This window comes from Drosophila obscura, unplaced genomic scaffold, assembly GCF_018151105.1.
Source record: "Drosophila obscura isolate BZ-5 IFL unplaced genomic scaffold, ASM1815110v1 contig_150, whole genome shotgun sequence".
In the NCBI taxonomy this organism is placed as follows: domain Eukaryota; kingdom Metazoa; phylum Arthropoda; class Insecta; order Diptera; family Drosophilidae; genus Drosophila; species Drosophila obscura.
Window position 1 is genome coordinate 5,786,708 of NW_024542736.1, and position 24,484 is coordinate 5,811,191.

The 24,484-nt window shown below is 48.1% G+C and overlaps 5 protein-coding genes across 5 annotated transcripts; 3 read left to right on the forward strand and 2 right to left on the reverse strand.

Moving 5' to 3' along the window:
- Positions 1–44: 44 nt before the first annotated feature.
- LOC111067517 (prolyl 4-hydroxylase subunit alpha-2-like) lies at positions 45–1,906 on the reverse strand. Its single transcript, XM_022356617.2, has 6 exons — positions 1,701–1,906; positions 1,342–1,644; positions 1,095–1,288; positions 513–1,039; positions 402–452; positions 45–328 (listed from the first exon to the last, which is right to left on the reverse strand). The coding sequence occupies exons 1-6, from the start codon at positions 1,895–1,897 to the stop codon at positions 107–109; spliced, it is 1,494 nt and encodes a 497-aa protein (XP_022212309.2). The 5' UTR covers positions 1,898–1,906; the 3' UTR covers positions 45–106.
- A 363-nt stretch (positions 1,907–2,269) lies between these two features.
- Positions 2,270–10,455, forward strand: LOC111067532 (phosphoribosyl pyrophosphate synthase-associated protein 2). The gene is given in 8 exon segments (XM_022356659.2): positions 2,270–2,384; positions 7,642–7,878; positions 7,939–8,227; positions 8,292–8,458; positions 9,493–9,589; positions 9,591–9,611; positions 9,680–9,826; positions 9,895–10,455. Coding segments are annotated over 8 exon segments (1,137 nt in total). The 5' UTR covers positions 2,270–2,364; the 3' UTR covers positions 10,054–10,455.
- Positions 2,997–5,911, reverse strand: LOC111067559 (cytosolic carboxypeptidase 6). Its single transcript, XM_041596442.1, is given in 6 exon segments — positions 2,997–3,201; positions 3,284–3,429; positions 3,498–4,318; positions 4,380–5,145; positions 5,207–5,772; positions 5,851–5,911. Coding segments are annotated over 4 exon segments (1,974 nt in total). The 3' UTR covers positions 2,997–3,201; positions 3,284–3,429; positions 3,498–3,737.
- A 5,004-nt stretch (positions 10,456–15,459) lies between the features above and the next one.
- On the forward strand, positions 15,460–18,303 carry LOC111067721 (sodium-independent sulfate anion transporter). The gene is made up of 4 exons (XM_022356995.2): positions 15,460–16,883; positions 16,949–17,251; positions 17,317–17,462; positions 17,526–18,303. The coding sequence occupies exons 1-4, from the start codon at positions 15,749–15,751 to the stop codon at positions 17,856–17,858; spliced, it is 1,917 nt and encodes a 638-aa protein (XP_022212687.1). The 5' UTR covers positions 15,460–15,748; the 3' UTR covers positions 17,859–18,303.
- Positions 18,304–23,052: 4,749 nt separating this feature from the next.
- LOC111068881 lies at positions 23,053–23,886 on the forward strand. Its single transcript, XM_022358657.2, has 3 exons — positions 23,053–23,157; positions 23,392–23,519; positions 23,599–23,886. The coding sequence occupies exons 1-3, from the start codon at positions 23,140–23,142 to the stop codon at positions 23,822–23,824; spliced, it is 372 nt and encodes a 123-aa protein (XP_022214349.1). The 5' UTR covers positions 23,053–23,139; the 3' UTR covers positions 23,825–23,886.
- The last annotated feature ends 598 nt before the right edge of the window (positions 23,887–24,484 follow it).

Genomic DNA, 24,484 nt, shown 5'->3' on the forward strand with positions numbered 1-24,484 from the left:
CCGTGTCGAATTGTTCCCTGACGAATTGAATTATCTTCGACGAATTGAATTTTCTTTGGCTCTGATGAAGCATCGTTTATGCGTCCAAAATACAGAGAATAAACTTTCATTTCCTGCTCTTCTGGAATATCTGCTCCTTGGCAGAGAGCCACTTGGTGGCTATCCACTTGTCGCCATCCAGGACGGGACAGGCAAAGTGACTGGTACGCGGATCCCCCTCCAAAGAATCCAGCAGATTGTAGAAAACCAAAGACGAGCCCGCCTGTGGCTTCACGGACACCTCCAGTTGGGGGAACACTGTGTGGCCGCCTTGGGACACGTTGCTCAGCTGAAGGGAAGAAGGGAATAGGCAGGGATAAGGGATCACTTTATCCTGGTTGAAGACCTGCTCCTCGACTCACAAATATCTGGATGGTGTACAAGCGATTGTCGCCCCTCAATTCCTCTTCGATCTACAAAATGCAATCAAAATCAGAATCCAAAAATCTCTAAGAGAATAACGTAAGGATAACCTCATCGAAGTAGTCCTTGTGGAGCCCAAAGAAGCCCCCAATCCCGTAGTTTGTGATTATCCAGCTCTCGGATCTGTTTAGACTTAATCCAGTCATGTGCTCCATCCGCCTGTTGAGGCTCTCCAGCTGCGGAATGGATTCGGGAATGGCGCAGCGTTTGGCCAAAATCTTTTGCGGATCCTGCGTGAGATTCATCCTAGCGTAGATCTTCAGAAACGCGATCTCGTTGGCGGACACCACGTCATGGTAGAGCACAATGTAGGGATCCAGCTGTAGCTCCTCCATCTTGAGGCGGGCGTAGGATGGTATCCAACCGAAGCGGCAGTGGAGACTTGTTTTCAATGGATACTGCCCGCGACATCCACGCTGCATGTAGTTGGCTGGTGGCAGAGGTTCCTCACCGTACTCCAGACGAGGCCTCACCAGCCAGCGGCTCTGCAGCCTCGAACGCAGGCTCTGCAGACGCATGTCCCAAGGAAGCTTTTCCAGGGCTCCGATAATGACAGCCAATGCGTCCTCGTTGCGATCTGAGAGGGGGAATCTCTTGAAATGGGGCAATATAAGAGGAAACTGGTATCCTACTCTGTCGCATCAGAGATGCCGCCTGCAGCTGCCACAATTCTACGCGATGGAAGCCCTGGACGGCATATAAATCCTCCTCGCTGACATTGTACCGCTCCGCGGCCAAGCCCAGCCAAACACTCGCCTCCACATAGCGGCTTAGGTGGTAGTAGTGTCTGCCCAGGCTCCAGCAATCCATGGCTGCCAGTTGGACGCTGCAAAAGGGGAAAATTCAATCGGGAATGCCTCCTCGCAAGCAGTATCTCACTTATGCTGCTGTCCATGGAGCAGCCCAGAGGCCAAATCCCGCTCAGTCTGCCCATATATGTCCTGGATATGTTCCAGGCCAAGAGCCGCATCGGCCATGTCTGTCTGGTTGGGCAGCAGCAGTTCCAGCGAGCGGAAGTGCTTAATCTCCTCGGCGCCAACAGATTCCTCCATAAAATCCAACCAATTCGGCCAGTCGTGGTGTACGTGTCTCAGAAGGGAGTACGCGCGCAGCGGATTGCCCACAAAGAGCTCCTGCGTGTCCTCGGCCGCCTTCAGCACAGGTTGCATCTTGGAGAGTGCCCTGCCACGAATATTAATCAATGAATTTGACAGTTTTTTCCAAAAAATTGTATTTACCGCCGTATTGTGTTCAATTTTGCCTCCATTTTGTCAGCAAACGCACTCAAATTGCCGTAATAGTAGCGCTCTAACGGTATCAGTTCCACCAGGGTATCCACAGCCGAACTATAGTCATATTCCTGATCGGCAGAACACGCACAGATATAAAACAATAGCACGAGCAACATGTCCAACCAGTTAAAAGCACTGTACATCAATAATCTTTCAATTTCACACCATTTTGCACGCTTCACTTTTCAAGTTTTGCCCGCTCACCGATTTGCCAATCGAGTGCTTTTCCGAGTGTTCACAAAATGTGCTCATTGGCGCACTACGACAGTCTGGCAGCCCGCCGCTCAACACTCAACAGCTGGCATTTCGGAGAAAATTTAATTTCGAAGTTCGAACGTGTCCGTCCTACCACAAGAGTAATTATTTCTCTAGTTGCTTCAGCTAAGTTTATTGTGTGTCTGTGTGTACGTCTCTCTCCCGCTCTCTCTCTCTGTGGCTGCATCGTTCAAATTCAGTTGCAGTTCTCACGCGCAGCGACAGAGGCAGAATAACTGTAATAATAACTCGACAATTTCAATCAATAATTCAGATAAAACCACGAAAACAAGAGAAGAAGAAAAAGAAGATATAGATATCGAAGAAGTGCAGAAATTTTCAGAGGAACTGCGTCATGCTGCTGCAGCGGAACAAGTAAAAGCGGCTTTTGGCTATCCATTTACATATTTCTGTGTTCCATATATAATTTAATTAGTGTCTCCCACTGCGTGTTTGTGTGTATGTGTCTCCTCCTCCCTCCCATTTTGTGTTTCAATCATTTTTGTTCTCCTCTCTCCCTTTCCCCCAATCCACATTCCATCAACCCAGTGCCCGTCAACATGCTGTTAGCCAGGTTGTGAGAATATATTCGTTTATAAATACAATTCTGTTGCTTGTTTGTTTAACCAATTTGAAATTGTGTGCTAACCAAAAAACCAGTTCCTGCTCCCAACGTGTCACCTTCTGCAACCCTTCCCCTTAGCCTGGTATGCTTTAGTTTTGTTATTTTGCCATTAAAAGACATTTATTTGAATAATTTAAGTAATTGCATTCATATATGGCCACACAAACAGCTGTTCGCATCTCACTCCGCCAGTCTGGCAACGCTGGCCGCGCTCACCACACTCTGTTTTGCGCTCCTTTTTGCCTTCTATTCCAATTCGCTTTTATTTATACAAAAGAGGAACCGAGAAAGAAGAGTGTGCGGTCTGTCTTTTTTATTGATTTCATGTTAATTGAAAGCGTTAATCAGGTCGGAAGCCCTCGGTTCGGTCTTTCGGTTGCTTCACACCCATTCCGCCTGCCTGCTGGCACGCTCGCCACACTCTTATCAGCGGTTTTCGCGCGTGTTTTCCGAGTTGTGTGTGTGGCCTGAGTGAGAATATTGTCGCCTCGTCCCCGATCCGATCCATCTCCAGGTAATGGTGGTGGTACAGCTGTTGCCTGCCGCTGACTGCATTGCTATATATTGCTATATTTATGTGTGTATAAGATAAGATAAAAGTGGGACAAACGTCCAGCTCATTGATATTACACTCGCACTCTGCACTCACGTGCTGTTGTTGAGTGGATGGGGTCGACTCAAGGCCTGATAAGCGCCACTCATTTTGCGCAGTGTGCAGTGTGTGTCTCTGTCTAGTGGCGGCTCTTTGTTTATTTGTTCGTAGTCTCATCTAACGGCGCTTTGTATACGTTTGCACTAGCACTAGACATGATACGATATGAGTGCTTTCTCGCAATGCAATGTGTCGAATCCATACACCTCACCTCCCTCCCTCCCTGCGAGTCCACTCCTGGCGGGGGGCCAAATGGTGCACAACAGCACAGAGATAAGGCGGATAAGCCCAGCAAATTGCCACTCATTCGCCGCTGCTGCACGCCCCCGCCTGACTTGTTGCTCAATTTACTGAGAAATAACTGTTTATTTTGAAAAAACGAAGCAAAGCGTACAAAAAGAACAATTACGGTTATTCACACTCACACTCACTCTTTCCCACTCTCACTCGCTTATCGCCTATCGGCTGCATCGAAGCTACTCGATTTGAGCTTCAGGCTGCCCCTCGTCAGCTGGTTGAGGTCGATGATTGAGAGGTAGGGCTTGGGGGGCACGTTCACGGGCAGCGGCACCTCGATGGTCACCCTGGCCGATCTCTTGCCCTGGCCAACGGCTCCTCCATGATCACTCCCTGTTTTAAGTGCACCCAAGGAAAAGGAGGAATACTGGTCGTGTGCCGCAGGACAGGTGGCAGTGGCCGCCCGCCGGTAGTTGCGGCAGCCGCTGAAGCTGCTGCTGCCCGGTGCCAGTGGTCTGACGGGGGACAAGCCTCCTTCATCCGAGGATCCTCCGCCTCCTCCCCCCGAGTCGTAGCAGATGCTGAGGTTGTTGTACGATATGGGGGCGTGGCAGCGCGGGGTTTTGGGCCGGGGCTTGACCTCGTAGCGCGTCTTGGAGCGGGAGCGGGAGTGCTGGTTGCGCAGGCGGCCCCTACGCTTGCCCCGCACCTCAGGCACAAGGGGCACGGGCAGGATGTTGATGAAGCGGTAGTACTGGAGCAGGGTGCGGGCGAGATTCCTACCCACGCGGTAATCTACGAAGAGTGAAGATCTAGTGGGGATCTTGAGAGCATCTGCCGGCCGGTCTGTACTCACATCCATCCTCGTTGTAGAGGGCCACCGTCTTGCCGTCGCGTAGGAAATGCCCTGCCATGGACACCTCCAGGGTGTAGGCATTCACCGTGTCGCTGAGGCGCTCGCAGCTGAATCTCCTGAGGCTGCCCGCCTTCCGCTCGTCCGCATTGAACATGGTGTGCTCGGCCACATAGTCGGGGGCGTTGCTGGCGAAGAGTCGCGGGAAGACCAGGTGCCGCTCGTAGCGGTAGACATCCTCGTACGTGTTCCCGTACACGAAGCAGCCGTGCATGCTGCTGTTGGCATGCAAATCGATCACAAAATCAATCTGATATGTCTGCAAAGGGTGCAAGGGATCAGGTGAGTAACCTCCTTTGGAGATTCACTTCCAGTGCAAGACCCAAACACTCACATCTGAATTATCCAGCTCCTTCAGCATCCCCCTGATGGCATGCAGCTCCGGCTGCGTGAACTCCGACGCCAGATGCCAGTTGCGGTTCATGTCCTGCCCCATCAGGTTGCACCGGTTGTTGCCCAGGAACACGCCATCCGGATTGGCCATCGGCACGATCTTGAACACAAAGTTCTCGCGCAGGACGCCCGCTATCGGATGGTTGCCCACGAGGAACTCGATGAGGCCCTGGCAGACATGGGAGGCGGGGGCCTCGCTCGAATGCGTCCGACAGACGATCACAATGACGCGAATGAAGCTCCGATCCAAGCGATTGGTGGAGCGCTGCTTCTGCGTCACCTGATCGATGGTCAGCAGATCCACATTCCTGTTTTGCTGCGGGAAAGAACAGACAGATAACAGACAGGAAATAGGGGAGTTCTCTCCATCCACTCACCAGCGACTTGATGAGCACGCAACGGGTGAAACGCTTGTCAGTGCCCTGCCTGGCGTCGATCACATTCAAATAGGACTGGAGGCGGGAGTAGCTGTAGGGCCAGGCCAGGGCGAACTGGTAGACGTCCTCCTCCTTGTCGAAGATGAAGGAAAAGCTGAGCACGTAGTGGCCCTGGTGCATGGCCGAGCGGTAGAAGAACACCTGCCGCTTGGACATGCGCTGCCACTTGGGGCGGCTGGAGCTCTTCACCAGCGGCGTGAGGCCGGAGGCGAACAGATTGCGGCTCTTGCTGAGATTTACGATGTTGAAGAGCACCCGCTGGTCCTGCTTGACGTTGTCCACCGTGAAGTTGAACCAGAAGCGGAAGCGCGGGTTGCACGTGTCCGGCCGCAGGAACAGATCGTACTCGAACTCCCCCACCAGCTCCGCCTTGCCCAGATTGCCCGTCTCGAAGGCCGCATCGAAGCACAGATGGCCGCGCTTCGCCTTGCCGCTCTGGCCCGGCGGACGGATGATCACGCGGGACACATTGCCCAGGCCGCCCTCTCCATCGCTGTCCTCGCTGTCTGCAAATGCAAATTTGGGAGGAGAATCGATCAGTGCCAGTGGAATGCGGTTTCATATTCTCGCGATTCTTCAAGTACCATCCGAGCCACGCTCGTACATGCTCGTGTGCTGGAGCGGATCACAGGCTATGCCCAGCATTTTGTCGCTTGTTCCGTTTTCTCCGCGTGTGCGTCTGCCTCGAGGAACGTTCTACTTTCTTCTAAGTCGAAGGGCCTCTGAAGTGGTCTGAAGCAGGCTAATCCTTTGGCAGGCAGCGTGCCATAACTTTCTCCGCCTGCTGATGGGCCGCCGCCTCCTTTCTAATCCCACCCAGATGCTATCTTTAAACTTGTGCCCCACAGCCCCTGCTGCTGCCCCGTTTTGTGGCACATATGCATATGCGTGCCGCAAGTTTCCACTGCACTCGCTGCTGCAACTGCAACGCCTCAAGAAAATTCTAAACGAGACGTCAAATGTGTCTAAAATTGAATAGTCGCCTCGTGGTTGCGTCGCCGCACCCTCCCTACCTCCCAAAGGAGGCATGTGGAATGCCGGGAGCCTTGAAGGTTCATCGATACCCTAAAAATGGAACTGTTCAACCCTTCCCTTGGTAATATCCTTGGATTAATATGATTCCTAGAAGCTGCTGCACTATTTAATTTCCCATGGATGCTCTCGATTTAATTTCCATTCCCTCCACTTTCTTACACATATATGAGAAACGAAAGTCGGAATAATTATGCCATATATAATGTTCGGAAGAAAGCTCAATGGCTACTCTTTATCGATGCCGTAGACACCTGAAGTTTCCTTCACTTCTTGGAAATATCAACGGGGGCTCTTCAAGGTTTCCTTTAAACCCCACAAAATATTCCACCTGAAGTATTTGTCCGCCTTCTTTTAGGGTATTCATATCTCGTTATGGCCACAAATATGGCTGGCATCGTAGATTCCTTATCACTGCCACATTTATGGTCATTTTCACTCACCTGAATCGCCCATTCCTGTGCCTCCTCCTCCTCAACCCATGCACTTGCTCCGCTCCTGCTGCTGCCCGCTGCCGCTGCCGCTCCTGCTGCTGCTGACTCCACTTCGCCCGCGATTGACCTGCGAGGGAACTCAGAAATAGAAATTCAATTAGCCAGCGAAACGCCCCGCACTGTCCTGCACCTAAGGATGGCGTTCCTTGGGCTTTCCTTTGGCTTTCGCTTTTCTTCGATGCCACTCGAATGTCGCGGCAAGTCGCGTGCGCGTAGATTTCTATCTGAGATGGTGTTAGTCCCCGTGTAGCAGACACCGCTACTCCTGCCTACGGTCTGCCTGACGGACTGAGTGGCGGTTCCGCTGTGGGTCTGACGGCGGCACACGTTGACGTTGCCACGCCACTCACATGTGTGCCCCTTGTTTGATCGATACCGGAATACCGGAAGAGGGAATGCGCATTGGCGCGACTGCGGTTTCTGTTTCGGTTGCCTTAGCCAGGGAGTCGCCACCAAACTGGGCAACAAAGTAGCAGCAGCAGCAGCACTAATTGCCATTGCGTTCCCGCGGTTCGGTTCTGTGTTCTCTGTTCTGCCGAGGAATTGGTTCACTGGGGCTAATCGATATACGTGGCAGGGTTCCCCACGCGCGCGCCAGGGTAACGTGGGCACGGTAACGACTGCGGCAACGCCGTGGCGTATGCGTTATATTAATGGTTATGGGATTACGGGATACATTACGGAATACGGGAGTGAATGAACCCCAATCCACAGTAGCATGTCCAAACGCAGGTAGCTATCCCCCCGCAACCCCCACTCATTCCCACGCTTTCTGTTTTGAGTTGTGTTTTCCCCTCCGCCCCTCTTTTTGGTGTGCCACACTCATAAAATTCTCTGATTACGTTACAGATTAGGCAGCGTGCGCCCACCGAAGCGTTGCAGGAGCGATATGGACAACACCTCCACCTCGGACATTGTCATCATCAATGGCAACTCGCATCCGGATCTCGCCAACATGGTTGCCGAGCGCATGGGCCTGAAGAACGGCGGCTGTTCCGTCTTCCACAAGTCCAACCGCGAGACGATTGTCGAGATCAGTGACTCGGTCCGGGGCAAGGACATCTACATCATCCAGACGGGCACCAAGTAGATACAGTCTCCATACCATAGTACCATACCATCCAACACTCTCTCCCTCTGCTTCAGGGATGCCAACAACAACATTATGGAGCTGCTCATCATGGCTTATGCGTGCAAGACCTCATCGGCCCGCTCCATCGTTGGCGTGATCCCGTACTTGCCGTACTCGAAGCAGTGCAAGATGCGCAAACGTGGCTGCATCGTCTCCAAGCTGCTGGCCAAGATGATGTGCACCTCGGGCCTCACGCACATCATCACAATGGATCTGCACCAGAAGGAGATCCAGGGCTTCTTCGACATACCCGTGGACAATCTGCGGGCCTCGCCCTTCCTTCTGCAGTACATCCAGGAGAGCGTGAGTCGCAGTCTTAGTCTGCAATAAACACAGAACTAAATGAATCCCCTTGGCCCCATGGCAGATACCCGAATATCGGAATTCCGTGATTGTGGCCCGCAATCCAGGAGTGGCCAAAAAGGCCAACTCGTACGCGGAGCGACTGCGCCTGGGCCTGGCCGTCATCCATGGGGAGCAAAAGGAGGCAGAGAGCGATGAGGTCGATGGCCGGTACTCGCCTCCACCGACCAGGTAAGTCCCACAGTCCTACAGATCAGTTGGATCCGTTGTAGGCCTCGCTGCTGCCCCAGCACTAGCAATTGTCTGTCTTGAGTTCTTCTATGAGTTCTGGTTGTGTTTTGTTGTTATTGTTTCCCTCCAAACTTTGTTCTAAAACCGAAGCTGGAAGCACTTTGAATCATTTGATTAGCACTCTGCACTAGAATCTGTATTGTTTTATTTGAATTAGCACTTGACTGTTCGCCATTTACCCAGCCACAAAGCTATCAAATCATTTTACAACTTGCATTTATCTGGAAAATATCATAAAAGGTGAAGTGTGTGTTTCGGAATTGTAAGAGAAATATCGGTTGACTCTTTGACTTTATTCTACTATCCAATCCATTATCTATACAAGAAACTCGTTTTGTTATAGAGTCAAAGATCAATCAATATTTTGAAATATTAATCCCTTTTCTGAAACGCACTCTTCCTGATCCTGTTGTTGGCTTTTGTTCTGTTCTGTTCCGTACTTCACAGCCGTAGACAGGCAGGCAGGCACTTTATTCGTAGATTCCTACTATTTGTAGCCGCTTTATTCTGATTGTTCTGCTACCGCTTTCGCTTCTGTTTCCACCAACTGCCAAAAGCTCGATACGAGAGGCAGCTGGCAGCTGAATTCGAAATTCCACAATCCGAGCATCCGAAACGAAGAAAACCAAACGAAATTTCTCTTTATTTGTGTCCATGCAGTGCGTATAGCAATTTATTAGGAAATTCAGTTGAAATGTGCTTACCAGCGGCGCCTAGGTTCGTATTTCTTTATTCATTTGATTATTATGTTTGCATAAATTTATGATTTTTAATTGATTGCCATTCCTTTCCACCCTTTCTTCCACCACACCCGAACCCCCCACCCCCATGATTCTGTTTCTTTTTTGGTTACCGACACGCACCACACCACACACCACACACCATGCACCACACTCGACAATCGACACCAACGTGAAACCCCGACTCGACTCTAATCCATAAAGAAACTCTACCCCACAACACGCACCCATCAGCAGCAGCAGCCGTCAGCGGACCACCTCGGTGTCGGTGGGCGTGCCGGAGCACCCGGTTAAGGTCAAGCCGCCGCTCACGATTGTGGGCGATGTAAATGGGACGCATAGCCATCATGGTGGTGAGTACTGCGACACCCAGAGAATGCCTTGTTCTGTTCCCTTCTAATGTCTTTTTCTTCCCTCTTAGGATGATCTGATTGATGATGTCCAATCGTTTGTGGCCGCCGCCGAGATGCTGAAGGAGAACGGAGCCTGCAAGATCTACGTGCTGGCCACGCACGGTCTGCTCAGCTCGGATGCGCCCCGTCTGCTGGATGAGTCCTGCATTGATGAGGTCTGTTCGGGCACGCTTTTCCAAAGGATTTTCGTGGAGCTAACTCATCGTTTTATCTGCATCCATAGATCGTTGTCACCAATACCATTCCACACGAGATACAGAAACTGCAGTGCCACAAAATCAAGACGATCGACATCTCCATACTGATCGCCGAGGCCATACGCCGCATCCACAACAAGGAGTCCATGTCGTATCTCTTCCGCAACGTAACCCTGGAGGACTAAGGCCACTCCACAGCACACGCGCAGTCACACACTCACCCATACACTCGCCTACACTTTCAGTTCATTCTGTTGAAGTCACAAAAATGTTTCATACAAGGATCCTTTAGGGGTCTCTCTTCTGCTATATATTGTTTTTTTTTTTTCGCTTTAGAAACCATTGGAAGGCGCCCAGCGCTCGCTCGTTTGCTCAAATAAACCAAGAATCCAATACACACTTTTCCACTGATTAGCATGGCATACTTTTAGGCACTATCCTACACCCCACACACTACACTACACTGAAAAGCACTCCCACTCGTTTCGTGTATTTCTCCAGGATACCATCACCATTCGTTTTTTCTAGTCTTAAGCTCTGCTAGGCCCCACAATACTTTGTCGAAATAAATTCTGATTGTACTCAAATCCGACTCTGGCTGCCAGTGCAGATTATCCGCCTAGGCGTATCTTTATGGCTGGCGCTGCCTGAAATTATGGCTCCGTATCGGCTTGGAATCGACTTAATTGATTGGCCATTCCCGCTCCATAAATCATCATAATTTGCAGTCTAGCATACGACTAAACACAAGTATTTGACAGATGTCGTCTGTCCACGGAAACGAGTGCCAGTCCCATCCGATAAGATTACAGCGGAGGTTAAGGAATGTCCGACTGCATCTCCATGCCGTTGTAACTCGTAACTAACGCTTGTGCAACAGCAGAGAGAGGGAGAGAGAGTCTCTGGGATAATAAATTAGAGACCACCTGCCTCCGGAGGGCACATAAATCAGGCATCCGCAGATTCATCTGGTATGCGAGAAATTTGCATTGCTAAATGCCAGAGGAATGCAGCTCCGATGACGATCGGTACTTCTGCCTTTTATCTATATTTGATCACAGCCAGTGGCGCATATTTGCCGGGCTCTGGCCTCTACCTAGAGGCCAAGAGCGATAAACCTGGCGCTGTTTGCACGCCCAAATCCAAACAGAAAACGGAACAGCAGAGCGCCAAGATTGTATCTCCTCTGGCTACGGGACGGGACGGAACGCGGGCGGTTTTGGCTCCATCAATGTGACATCTGCTGCTACATTATCTCAGCTCGCGGCTTGCGGGGCAAAGCAAACAAAAACATTGTAAAAACGCGCCAGATAATCATCAGGAAATCTTCCACTAATCTAAGCAAATGTTTCGAGAAAAAGACGTAGCTATGCTAATGGTTGGACTTAAATGGAGAATTGAAACAATGCATATGCTCGGGTAACCCCGCCTGGAATAGTCCCATGGCCCCCCCAGAACGAGTCGCGTGTGCATTGTGCATGCCATGGCATGACATGGCGTGCATTGAACTGGCTTCCGACCAGAGGCACGGGTCTGGGTCTGGGTCGGTCTGGGACTGGGACCCGATCATCGCAGTCGTACATAGCTCCCTTTCCATTAGCGGGCCATCAATTGTAATGGGTCTCCATGTCTCCACCAATTTCAGATCCAATTACAATTTCAATTGTCTCGCCCGCTGAAATGTTTGGCATTTGGCATGACTGATAACCGGGAACGTGACGCTCTGCTCCGCTCCGCTCTCTGTTGTTTCCGACGTGTGATTTTGTTTGACTTTTTGTTTATCACTCGCGAAAATTGATTTGTTAATTTGCGGAGCTTGTTGGCCACCCATTAGCACGCCACTTGGTTGGATTGGTTTTAGCACCTGACTGCGAAATTAGCCACTTTTTAATGGGCCTTACTTACTCGGGATATGCCAGTAAGTAGTTCCCATAGCAATTGCTATTTTTTTTGTGGACTGGGAAGGGGGAGGGGAGATTGTTCTCTTGCCTCTATGCTTCGATGATTTGCATTTTGTCTGCTGTGGTCTGGTCTGGTCTGGTCTGGCATAACAAATCAATTCGAGATGACGACAACATAGCAAACTAGTCACACGACCAGATCGCTCGAAATTATCATTTTGATGACTCGGACGGAATATGCTATACATTTGAATAATCATCGACACCAGCAGCAGCAGCAGCAGCAGGGGTGCTCATGGTCGGGGGATTAGAACCTTTAAAGAAAAAAATATATAAAAATAATAAATAAATAATTATAAAGAATGGTGACCATTGGGAAATTCTATACTTATAGGAGACAATCAATGCCGCCTTCACTTCTCTGATATTCCATTCCAAAAACTTTCCTTTCTGCTCTTGAGTGCCCCTCTGATGATGATGATGTGGGTAAAAATGTACAAACGACAGATGCTGATGTGCTTTTTTTGCTGCTGCTTATATCTACATTTTGTTTTGTTTTCTTCTGGGCACGGTCATGTGACCAAAATTAATTCAGTTTCGCTGCCATTCCTGCGGTTATTGCCGCCATAAAAGCGGCAAGCGTCTCCCCCGACCCAGGTCGGCGCTGATCGGATCGCCTTTTGGATCGGACCCGATCACGTGAGAGAGAATCGCTTTGGCCAGGCCTGCCGCTGCCAATTGATGGCTTGTTGTTCTCGTCTTGCTGGTGGGGAGATGGTGCTCTTGGATGATCAGCAGGTATGTTATGCAGGACATGCCCCTGGCATTTGGCTAATCTGGCTGCCATTGAACATGGGTCCCTGACATCCATTATAGGGGGACTTCCTCGACTCTGACCTCAGACGTCGCCGAGTGTCGTCTCGCACATAAATATTGATATAATATTCGAACATGAATACCCAATGTGGATACCCAACGCCACCCAACCCGATCGACGGGTTTGAGTCACGTGAAGCCTTACTTCGGCTCTCGGGTACTTTACACGCCTCAATGCAGGCCGCTGCACACGAGTGCGAGTGCGAGTGCGATTGCGAGTGCCAGGAGGGGAGCTGGGAGGTGATCTGCTTGCGTAATGTTTAAGCCTTATACAATTAACCGAATGCACAATTAACAGTTTTTGTTTGTTTGCTTGACTCTGGCAATTGTCATTCATTGTTCGGAGTTTTTCTCCTATTTGCCTGTCTTTCGAGATCCACCTACGAGTATATTTATGGACTCAGATGCAACTGCAGTTATACAGCTATACTCGTGTTCCCCGGAACGTGCTTTCCATAATCAAACAATTATCTGGAGCAAGCAATGCGTACAGATCAACGATATGACTACTCCACCGGAGGCCACAACACTCCCCGCACCCCACACCCCACACCCCAGTCCACGTGATTGCACTTATCAAACAGGCAAACACCTTGGGATTCCATGATCCCCCGCTATAGCTGCCGAAATCAGGGCTGCTCAAGGGCTGAGAGAGATCACAAATCTCTCCAAAAGTATGACGCCCACGGGCTCTCAAGATTTATGCTGGCCAAACAAGACGAATACCGGCCTCACACAGCATCGGTTGGCCACGGCTAATGGGTATTTAGCCAAAAACAGATAGAAGGGTGGAAAGAAACGGCAGAGACAAACAAACAGAGAATCAGTGAAAACAATTATCCGCACGCCAGCGAAATTAAAAGCGAATTAAATGTGCTCAAAAATTATAATTGACTGACTCTGGGGTTATTTATGCACATTTAATTGTTCTATAATGTGCCACGTCCCTCTTTCCCCGTGGGGCTTTACACGGTTCCACTGCGTATGAGTAACGTAAATTGCCCCTCAGAGTGTTACATATCTAATTATGACCACATAATCCACATCGAGCAGTCACCTGAACGGGCGGCTGAACTTATAAATATTCATGGCGAATGGCGTGAAAGTGTCACAGAGAAGAGATCGATCCGAGATCCATATCAAGTGCCTTTCCCTGAAGGAAAGTTTCTCCTCGCCCCTCTCACATTCCTTAGAAGATAGCCAGAGAAAAGGGCAAGAAATCGTCGGCTAACGCTTACTCTGAGAAAAAGGTGTCTGTTTTCCATTAGTTTGATCGTTCGCCTCCAGCCTCTGCGCAATAGATCAGCCGCTGGGCGCGTGATCCCCATTTTGGAGAAGACTTTGACGCGGATCGAAAATGATTTAATAAGCGATTAATAACAAAGAGGGTCACCAGTTGGTAGCAGTGTCTCAGTGCTTGGCAACCCCTTGTTGATAAAAAAAAACCCCCGCAAGGGAATCCAGTTTTTGTTTTAAATGTCTTGAATTCTGCAGAAAACTCTTTGTTCGCAAATGGGAAAGATCCAAAAGAAGACAAGACCAGAACTGCAGTCCGGGTATTCCAATCATCGCCGTGGCAAGATCTTACCAAGCCGCGACTCACATTTAATTGGCAACTGATTTATTTCCCTTACACATGCCGATTGATTGACAGACTGACGGACTAATAATACGAGTATGGGTATGGGTATGGGTCTGTGTGTGGTAGCTCAACCGGTTTGGGGGGTGCCGAAATAGTGACAGAACTAGTACGGAGTGGAGGAGCCCTCGGTCTGCCAAATTCCGGGTTTCATCTCAGCCGGACCGTACTCCGCCGTTTGATTTATAGAGCGCACACACTTCAAACTGATTTATATGCACTTCGCTCCTACGGCTGATTGATTTCCCGTGTCGACAAGCAGCGACGGCAAACGATAGACGGCAGTCGATAGCCCACAGGCAAGGCAGTAAAGATAGCCTCCGTTTTGTGGCGCTATTGCCACCATTCCAGAGGGTACACAATTCGGTCGATAGAGAAGCTTTGAACAAACAAAATTTCATCAGATTCATTCCATAATCATCCCAGTCCGAGTGAGTCCCTTCTATGGCAGACTCCCACCTTCCCCTAGAATAAATGATGCAATCGAATACAATGTAACAAATAAAATAAAATAATAAATTGTAATCGTATTTGCATTTTTGTTAATGCACTGGGAACCTGGCTGGGTCTTGTGCCTCCAAACCCAAATCTTTGAGCGTGAAAATCCTAGCGATCAGCATGGAATGCAGCGGCTGCTAAGTTTCCCATGTTCCCAGCACGTGCGGAAAATCATAGCAAAACTTGTTAATTTTCCAAAGTAAACAACAAGGAAAACTTGGGAAGGTGACTAGGGGATACCCTGTGGCCATGGCCATGGCAAGCGAATACCCTTTAGGGCTATGTCGCTTTTGCTCACAGAAATACTTTCTGTTAGATATCTGGCAGAATGAAATTATGGTGACTCGACTCCATTAAGGTCGGAGTTTCCCTCTACGAAATCGACGCCTTTTCCCCCACTTAAAAGTCTCGACTTACAGCCGTGTCTGGGCAGCCCCTGTTTCCGCCCACACATGGGGGTTATTGTGGTCTGCGTCATTTACATATCTTCGGGCAATTACACGATGAAAAGCCCCCCGCTCGACGCGAGCCGGTTTGGGGCGTGCGGGTAATGCTGGGTGGGATCGGTGGTGGATGGGGAAAACAGCGGGGGTACAGCGGAGATAACGAAAGCCGGCGGATAGTCTCGAAAGCGCTGCCGCTGCCAGCGACTCTTTATAATCAGTTGCCAGCAGTCGGCGGACTGTTAGTCTGCTGCCGTTTCTGCCGTTACCGCTGGCTCTTGGCCGATCTCTGCGACAGTTTGCAATTCATTACCCCAGTGGACGGGCACGCGAATAGTTCGCTTCGGTTCGTTTCGGTTCGGTAGAGTTCTCCTCCAGATAAAGAGCATCAGAGATCGGAGATCAATCAGTGTTACAGTGAAGTGTTCCCGTGAGAGTGCCATGTAGCCATAGAGATAGAGGCTGCAAAGATAGAGAGAAAACGAACATACAAGAAGAGACAATAAAATACTATATATCCAGAATGACGCGCAGCGAGGACCCCGGCCACACCAATGGGGCCTTCAACGAGGATTCTGAGGTGTCCCTGGATATCCCTACGAACACCCTCTATCACACATCGCGCGACTGCATCGTCCAGGAGGAGCAGTCCGGGGAGTCGCAGAGCTGCCTGGAGGCCTCCAAAGGCTGCTGCCGCAGCATGTGGCACAACATCTTTCGCAAGAAGACGCTGTACAAGCGCTTCCCCATCCTGACGTGGCTGCCGCAGTACAAGAAGGACTACATCTTTGGGGACATTGTGGCGGGTATTTCGGTGGCGCTGACTGTGATTCCGCAGGCTTTGGCATACGCTGGTATAGCGGGGCTGGACCTGCAGTACGGCCTGTACGCCTGCTTCCTGGGGTGCTTCATCTACATCTTCATCGGATCGAGCAAGGACGTGCCCATCGGCCCGACGGCCATTTCGGCGCTGCTCTCCTTCCAGATCGCTGGCGGGAGCTGGCAGATAGCCACGCTGCTCACGTTTCTCACGGGCATCATCGAGATCCTGATGGGCGCCTTCCGACTGGGCTTCCTTATCGACTTTGTGTCGGGGCCAGTGGGGGCGGGTTTCACCAGTGCCGTCTCCCTGATTATCTTCAGCTCCCAGATGAAGGACTTTCTCGGCATCCACACCAGCGGCAACACCTTCCTGCAGGTGTGGATCAGCATCGTGAACGACATCCACAACATCAGCTGGCCGGACTTTATCCTCGGTGTCATTTGCATCACTCTGCTGCTCAGCCTGCGCGCGCTCGCCAGCTGCAGCGTCGGCCCCAAGGAGGGCAAATCCTCCTCGCAGTCGCTCCTTACGGGCATCTTCTGGACGGTGGGCACGGCCCGGAATGCCCTCCTCGTCTGCGGCACTGCAGGACTTGGATACTGGCTCTCGGTGAGCGGCCGCGAGGATCTCGTCCGCACGGTAGGATTCGTGCCCAAGGGCATGCCCTCCTTCCAACCGCCGCCGTTCTACATCGATCCTGTGCTGAACGAGACCACCGGAGAGGTGCTGGTGGATGGCCAGAGCTTCTGGGAGATGGTCAGCACTCTGGGCTCGGGTCTCATTGTTGTCCCGCTGATTGCCCTGCTCGAGACGATGGCAGTGGTCCAGGCCTTTGGTGAGTTTGCTAGTAATCCAACACACATGAACCCTTCTGACTTCCTGTGTCTCTCTCTCTCTCAGCCGATGGCAAGCCCACTGATGCCACGCAGGAGCTGATTGCGTCCGGAATCTGCAATGTGGCCAACTCCTTTGTTCAGGGTCTGCGCAGCAACGGAGGTCTTGCCAGGGGCGCCATCCTCAACGCGAGCGGAGTGCGAACCCAGCTCTCCAACCTGTACACCAGCGTGATCGTGATCATCGCCCTGCTCTACCTCACCCCCTGCTTCTACTATATCCCCAAAGCGGCGCTGGCCTCCATCATCATAGCAGCCGTTATCTTCATGGTGCAGTATCGAGTGATAAAGCCCATGTGGCACAGCAAAAGTGAGTTGATTTTGGACACCCACGCCCTAAAATACTGATTCATGCTATTCTTTGTCTCCACTCAGAAACCGATCTCATTCCTGGCCTGGGTGCCTTCTTTGCCTGTTTGGTCCTGCCCCTGCAGCTGGGCATCCTTGTAGGCATTGGCATCAATGTGGTGTTCATCCTTTACCAGGCGGCCCGCCCCAAGCTGCGGATCGAGACACTGGCGGTGAGTCCTTCCCAGAGTCAGGCTCCCATCGAGAGATCTCTAAGATTGCCTTTCCCTTCGCAGACATCAAATGGCCTGAAGTATCTGATGCTCACGCCCGACCGCTGCCTGATCTTCCCTTCGATGGAGTTCGTCCGCAAGGTGATCAACAAGCAGGGGGTCAAGTCGACGCTGCCTGTGGTGATCGACTGCACCCACATCTACGGGGCGGACTTTACCGCCGCCAAGGTAATCTCTACAATGGTAATGGACTTTGCCCAGCGCCAGCAGCCGCTCTTCTTCTACAACCTCCAGCCACGCGTGGCGCAAGTCTTCGAGGGCCTCAACAAGGATCTGGTCGTGATCTACGACCTCACCACGCTACACTCCAAGCTGGCGGAGAAGGGCTCCGTCTGAGCTGTCAGAGATGTGATCTGCTGAACGCTGCAACCTCGTCACACTTAGTCTTTGCTTAGTATCTGTCTTAGTCTTAGTCTTAGGTTAGTTTTGCCAGCCCCGCCGAGGCCATCGACTGTTCGCCCACGCAAGTGGCCAACGTCGCCTCGACAGTAAGATTTCACATGGCTAGCACCTTAATTAGCATTTAAGTTGGGGCAATCCTCCATTGTCGCCTAGTTTAGGTATACGCATATTTATTTCACATTTGTTCGGTTCGCACATTGGCCTTTGCCGAATGTTTTGTGAATTTTGTTGAGCGAAATCCAAATCCGAGTCCCACCCACACGATATTACTGCTGTGCATAGTATTATATTGTAAGCCAATAGCCAACGATGAGTATTATGATAAGTAGTACTTAAATAAAGCCAGAAAATGAAGAGTAAATGCCTCAACCCATTGAAAGGTTAATTGATGTCTGGGGCTACATATGTATATGAAAACCTGCATTACATACATATATGTATGTATGTATGTATCCCTTCTAGTTTAATTTTATTACGAAATAGATTCACTCTTGAGTGCTAGTAAATCGTCTTTAGTTGATTTTATGGTGTGACTATTTTGGGAGTATGATTGACCACTCTACACCCTATTGAATATCTTATCGACTCCTGGCTAGATTTGATTCAGGCAGTAAATCTCTGCTCACAAATGGATCAAATTTTAACAAATGGTCCCTGCATTGACTTGCTGCAGATTAGATTATCTTTGCGAGCTATGAAAACTTAAGCTAAATTAATTACCATTGTCAGATGACTGACTTATTCCCTATATTTATATTCTAAAATATGCCAACGAATTTACTAATATTTTTTCTCCCGTGCATTGACTCCTACTTATGTATATCTATTTTTTATTTCACCAAAATTGCCGAGAGTATTTTGTCTTTCAAAAGTGCAATCCATCCCATTGTGCCGCGCGCAAATAGAAGCAGCCCAAAGCAAAAACTGAAAAGGTCCCGTTGGATCTGTCGCAATGGTCGCAGCCACTCCGAGCATCAGTGCTGCTATTTAAGCATATTTCAAGCTGTATCTTCAAGCAATTTAGCATTTTTTAATCTTTGTGTGTAATTTCATTTCTTGATTTTGTCACTACGGCCAGCACAGAGCACGTGTATTTTATGGGCATTATGTATATACATATATGTATATTTTTCGCAGAAATGGAACAGGAAGATCAAAAGGTATTCGTTAAAGTGGTCTTGTTCTTTTATTAAAGCTTAAATAATAAAGATACTAAAACCGAAAAATTAGTTTTGTCTTTGCATAAGTTTTAGCAAAGACTATACAATACCAAGATGCTGCATGAGCGACCAAAAAGCTGTTCTATGGCGTGGCCCACCGGTACGCCGCATGGACAGAGGGAGCGCGCGTGATTTCAATTCTCTTTTCGGCTATGATTCGTCTCTGACCGCGAGCCCGCTGTCCCACACCTTCGTCTGTTCGTAAGAAAAGTGTCGAGCGAGCTCGAGCCGCTTAGCAGATGCGCACAGTGGGCTCAGCTTGATAAATTATAAAGTGAAAAATGGTTCAATACATTTTTGTACATTTCATTTTTATATTCAAAGCGTTCATAAAATACTTTTTAATTTTGCCACCTCTTTTCGGCTGAGTACACACTGTAAATACACTCAATACAAACAAATAACAACTTTAAAACCAAACTCGACCTATTCAGGGACGCATCAACCCTCAACCAGGCCACCATCAATCTGGGTCCCTCCATTTTTTCACTCCAGCACCCTTTTTTTTCATTTGAAATAAAAATTTAAAAATTTTATGTTCTGTTCTGTATGTTCTGTTAGCCCTAGGGGCGGCCCAAGGAAACTCCTAGTCCTAGTCCTAGTCCAGACTTCATATTTTGTTGGTGTATTCTGTCACTCGACTTGACGCGGGCCAAGGCATTTACGAAGCCAAAAGATTTTTTTTTTAATTCTAGCTTTAAATTCTCTGAAATTTCGGCATCACTTCCGAGCATCACTGGCGTCTAGATTCAAGAAAGTATAAAAGGGGAAGCAGCATTTCATAAATTGTTCATTCCCGCTTGGTCCACCGACCGTTTAACATTTGCTTGTGTCTGTAGTGGCGTAGGCTTTGTAGCTACAAGACGGTGCGGCGCACCGGACCCAGGAAATTACCAAAAAATCTCCCACTTTGCACTTTGTTTTGAAATGCAAGCATGAATTCTACTTGGATATTTAGGCGTCGTTTAAAATATTGTTCATAAAACGTTTTAAGCGCTGGCATCCATTTACTGCCCACCACAGCAGAACTGGTCAGAAGAAGAGTTTAGTCTACTATTTGGTCAACTGGGGCTAAGATTCATTGCAGCTGGTGGCTGAAATGCAAAAAAATTCGTGCATGTAAGAGAGGCGGCCTTCTGTTAAGGTCAGTACAGAAAAGTAGCTGCAACATTCTGGCTACTGGCTCTCCCACACATTTCCCCTATAGCACATTACAAACACCTTCTCATCTGACTATTTGCCTTATTTATTGACTTACGCGTGTCTCCAGCGGTGAATCGGATGAGAAGGCGCCTTAAGCCAATGTGGAAGGAACAAAGTAAAGTTTATTTTATTTAATTTTTATTTTATTTAATATTCAATGTCTGATTACATTCATTCCTCCTCGGTCATCCTGACCCTCTTTACGTGCTCCTTTGATAAGCTGTGATAAGCGAAATTTCTGCCTTGCTTATTGCACAATTTGCAAAAATATTCCCGGCGGTCATCAGCAGATGAATGACTCTTTACCATGTGATCCTTCAGGTATTCCTGTTCCTGTTCCTTGCATACTTCGCATGTTTCTACTTTTGCGTGCATCCCATGCCCCCCCCCCCCCCCCCGCCCCCCATCGCATCCGTTACCCGGTGCGCCCGCCAACCAGAGGAACGTTGAGTGCCTCGGCCGCCCCGCCGAGCCCCCGCCCCCCCCCCCCCCCCCCCCCCCCCCCCCCCCCCCCCCCCCCCCCCCGCCCCCCCCCCCCCCCCGGGGCCCCCCAGCTGCGCCCCTTCGTTGTATGAACTGGCACATCTATAACTGTATGGTTAGTGCTATTAGCCAGTTCAACTTTATAATCCTGCTTCTTGTTCTTGTGATTACAGCATTGACCTGTTTTCGGAAGTTGATTTGTCTGTCCATTTGTATCCCGAGGTACGGATAACAAGGCTTGCTGCTGATTTTTTGTCCAGCAAGGATTGACGAAGTATGCTGCTGGAGTGGCGAAAGGGTATGGGAGTCCGCCAATTTCATTTAGCCATATAAATCCACGCCAGACCCGACTTGCCTCCACTTAGGCAGACGGCCTATCATCAATAATAAATACTTTCTTTTCGTACCCTGGTTTTTGGACTTTGCATAGCAGAAAAATTTATCTAAATTTGAAACCCAAAAGGCAGTCAATTCAAATAATTTTTTGTTTTGGAGGTATTGCGGTCTGTGTGTCATTCGACCCCTCCCTTACCCTTGCCACCTGCTGAGGGCAGGTGACTAGGGATGCAGCATAGGTGCATGGGGGTCGGGCAAATTTTAAGGGACGGTACTGGCATATGTAAGAACACGAAAACATGTTTGGCACTAATACGGGACAATACAGAAAATTCACACATATTAGGCCGTAACGGCTGGCGGCAATTTGCCTGCCAAAGTCCGAAATTTATATTTTCCAGACAACGGCAGGCAAACTGTCGTACCCAAAAAATACTTTTCGGTATAAAATCCGGTACAAAAGTAACGGTTTACCTTACGCGTTTTCAACTTTGAGCCAATCATATCGTTCAAAATTTTCTATAAACATTTGGGGTGGTTTTCTGGGCAAAGTTAAAAAAAATGTTGGCGCGACCATGAAACAAGAAAATAGTGCCGAATATTCTTCTTCACAAGTCCGCTGAGTATCAAAAAAATATCCATTGATAATATTTTAAATCATATCATTAATAATAACGATAATGACGCAACAATGAATCTTTATTCCATACGCGTTCCCGTAAGATAAATTTGATTTTGTATGGGAAAAATTTCAGCAACATGCTGCCACACCACGAAAAGGAGGGGAAAAAAAAAACGCTCTCTTCACCTCAAAAAGAGAGCAAATTTTAAAAACCCACCACGAATTGAGAGCGAAAAATGTCAGTATTTTTTGTGCGCTAAATGAGTTAAGCGGTCATTTTGGCTGCAAATTGCCGGCGTACGGCAGCGCCAATGTAAAATAAATGTAATGTAGTTTTACATTCTTCACAGTGGCGCGGCCCTAGCGAGAAGTTTGTCTTGACAGATTTCGTCGGCAGATGTCGCTGTTGCTGATTTGTACTCTGTTTCAAAATATTGCAACGAATATTCTCCTTTAAAAATAAAATAAAAAATTAAAGCTTGTTAAAATATATTGTATCTTGTAATTTTCATTTTTTTGTAGAAAGGTATAAATAAAATAAAAATAAATAATAAAAGTAATTTATTGAGATTCTTAACACATATACAATAAATACAATCAATGTCCGGAAAATATGTACATAGCTCAAATAGTTGGACTCAAGTATTGAGTCACCCACATACCGTGCAATGCCTGCCCGTCATAATTCATGAACACCTCACACTTCATGTTGGGCACACGGCGATTCAAACAATGTGTACGGAATGGAAAAATCATCATTACCCAAAACGCCTTTAATACTCCCACATAATGCCATACAAAACCAGTTAGGGGTACTTTTTGAGAACCCGATCCCACAAAACCGAATGCAAATATAAAATTAATATTTATAGACATACATACATATGTATGTACATATGCTCATGCATGACTTTGAATTCGTGCACATGCCATAGATCAACAGAGGATTTGCCCAAATTAATTTCAAGGGTAGCCACATTATGATCCAAATGCTAAAAGTTAGAAGAAACAACAACAAAAAACATATACGTAGACTATTTTTCAGAATGAAATGATATAACTATCAACCGGGCTCTGCTGACTCCCAGCGTTTTGTACAAGTTTTAGATCCTCCAAATAAAACAAACAAATCCACAAAGATATGTGATGGCTCTGACGTTCTTTCGGCATTTGACTGACCGGTTTTAGTGACAACAACCAAGTAGCAAATATGACTTATCCGATCCTCAACACATAGCCCCGGCATAGCTAGCGACAGAGCTTCAAAACATATGCAGATCTTTACTTTTATATAGTTAGGGGCTCGCGTCAGATGGCTTAGTATCGCTTGGTAACTTCAGCGCGCATCAACATGGCTTCAGCGAAACTGGTAAGTAACTACTCAGGGCAAGGGTGGATACCGAGACGAGACCGAGACCCAGACCTTGGGAATGCCAATGATCAGTAATTACAATGGCTGGGCGTGTGAAGAATGTGTGTTAAACTAAACAGTAGAGTAGCAATCAGTGAATACAAATCTTGTCATGCAGCTGTGCTAATAGCGATTATCGTCGGATTGGAATAAACTATGCACGAGTACATACATATGTATATGATATTCTAGATACTTTTCACTGCATTGGTTGCCATTATGGCGGCTAGCTGCTCCGGAGGTCTTTTGGACTATATTTATCCGACGCTTATGACGGAGTTCTATAATCAAGTACCCACCAAAGAGGGCTACCGTTTCAAGTAAGTCACGACAAACTTTCTTTCAAGTTCGAATGCCAAACAATACAAGTACATATATGTATGTATATTAAATTTGCAGCTTGGAGGAACCCAATGGCAGCAAGCGGGAGGAAATCGGTGTTATTATGAATCCTGGTACGGATAAGGAAGAACTGGTTGTAATGGGCTCATACTCCGTCTATGATGAGAAGACTGATACCGAGACTGTTACTATGTACACGGCTGATAAGGATGGCTACAAGTCGCGCTATCAGCTGAAGAACCGTAAACTGAGCCCTGGCGCTTTGAAGTCCGCTGCTGGATAAAAACCTTGGTGTTTTACAATAATTCGTAGATAAAAATAAAAAACTATTGGTCACCCTGAAAACTGGTTATATGCATGGCATCTACTCAACAATTTCAATCTGTTTCTTGGCTAGATCAAGTTTAGATGTTTCATTATCATTAAGCTCCTCTGGATAGACGAGTTTTCTGTTGCGTAATAATTTTGACCTTTCGAAAAAGTCTTAATGTTGATGTGAAGACAAATTAGCGTGTTCTTATGGCCCACACCAAAACTCGTTCCCCACTCTGTGGGCATTGTAAATATTTTTGATTTGATGGACAGCTTAGTGTTTCCATCCAACTGCTGCTGCATCTTACATGATTTTGAAACTGGCTTGTAAATCAAAGGCTTTACTTGTATCGAGCTGTGAGGAAAGTATAAGTTCAAGGACCAGTTCAACGAACCTCTGTTGCAATACTCCAAAAACGGATTCACTTTCAGCTAATACGTATACTCGTATTAGTGATAACATTTTAGTAATGTACTACTACTATGCAAGATGCGGAAATGAAATGAATTAAGAAGTTGACGATTTGCCTTAATCTTACGACTACTCAAAAGCTGTCAAAATGCTTTAATTATAGCCATAACAGAGCACATTTCTTTTGCCTATTTGTTAAATGATAAATTATACTTTTTC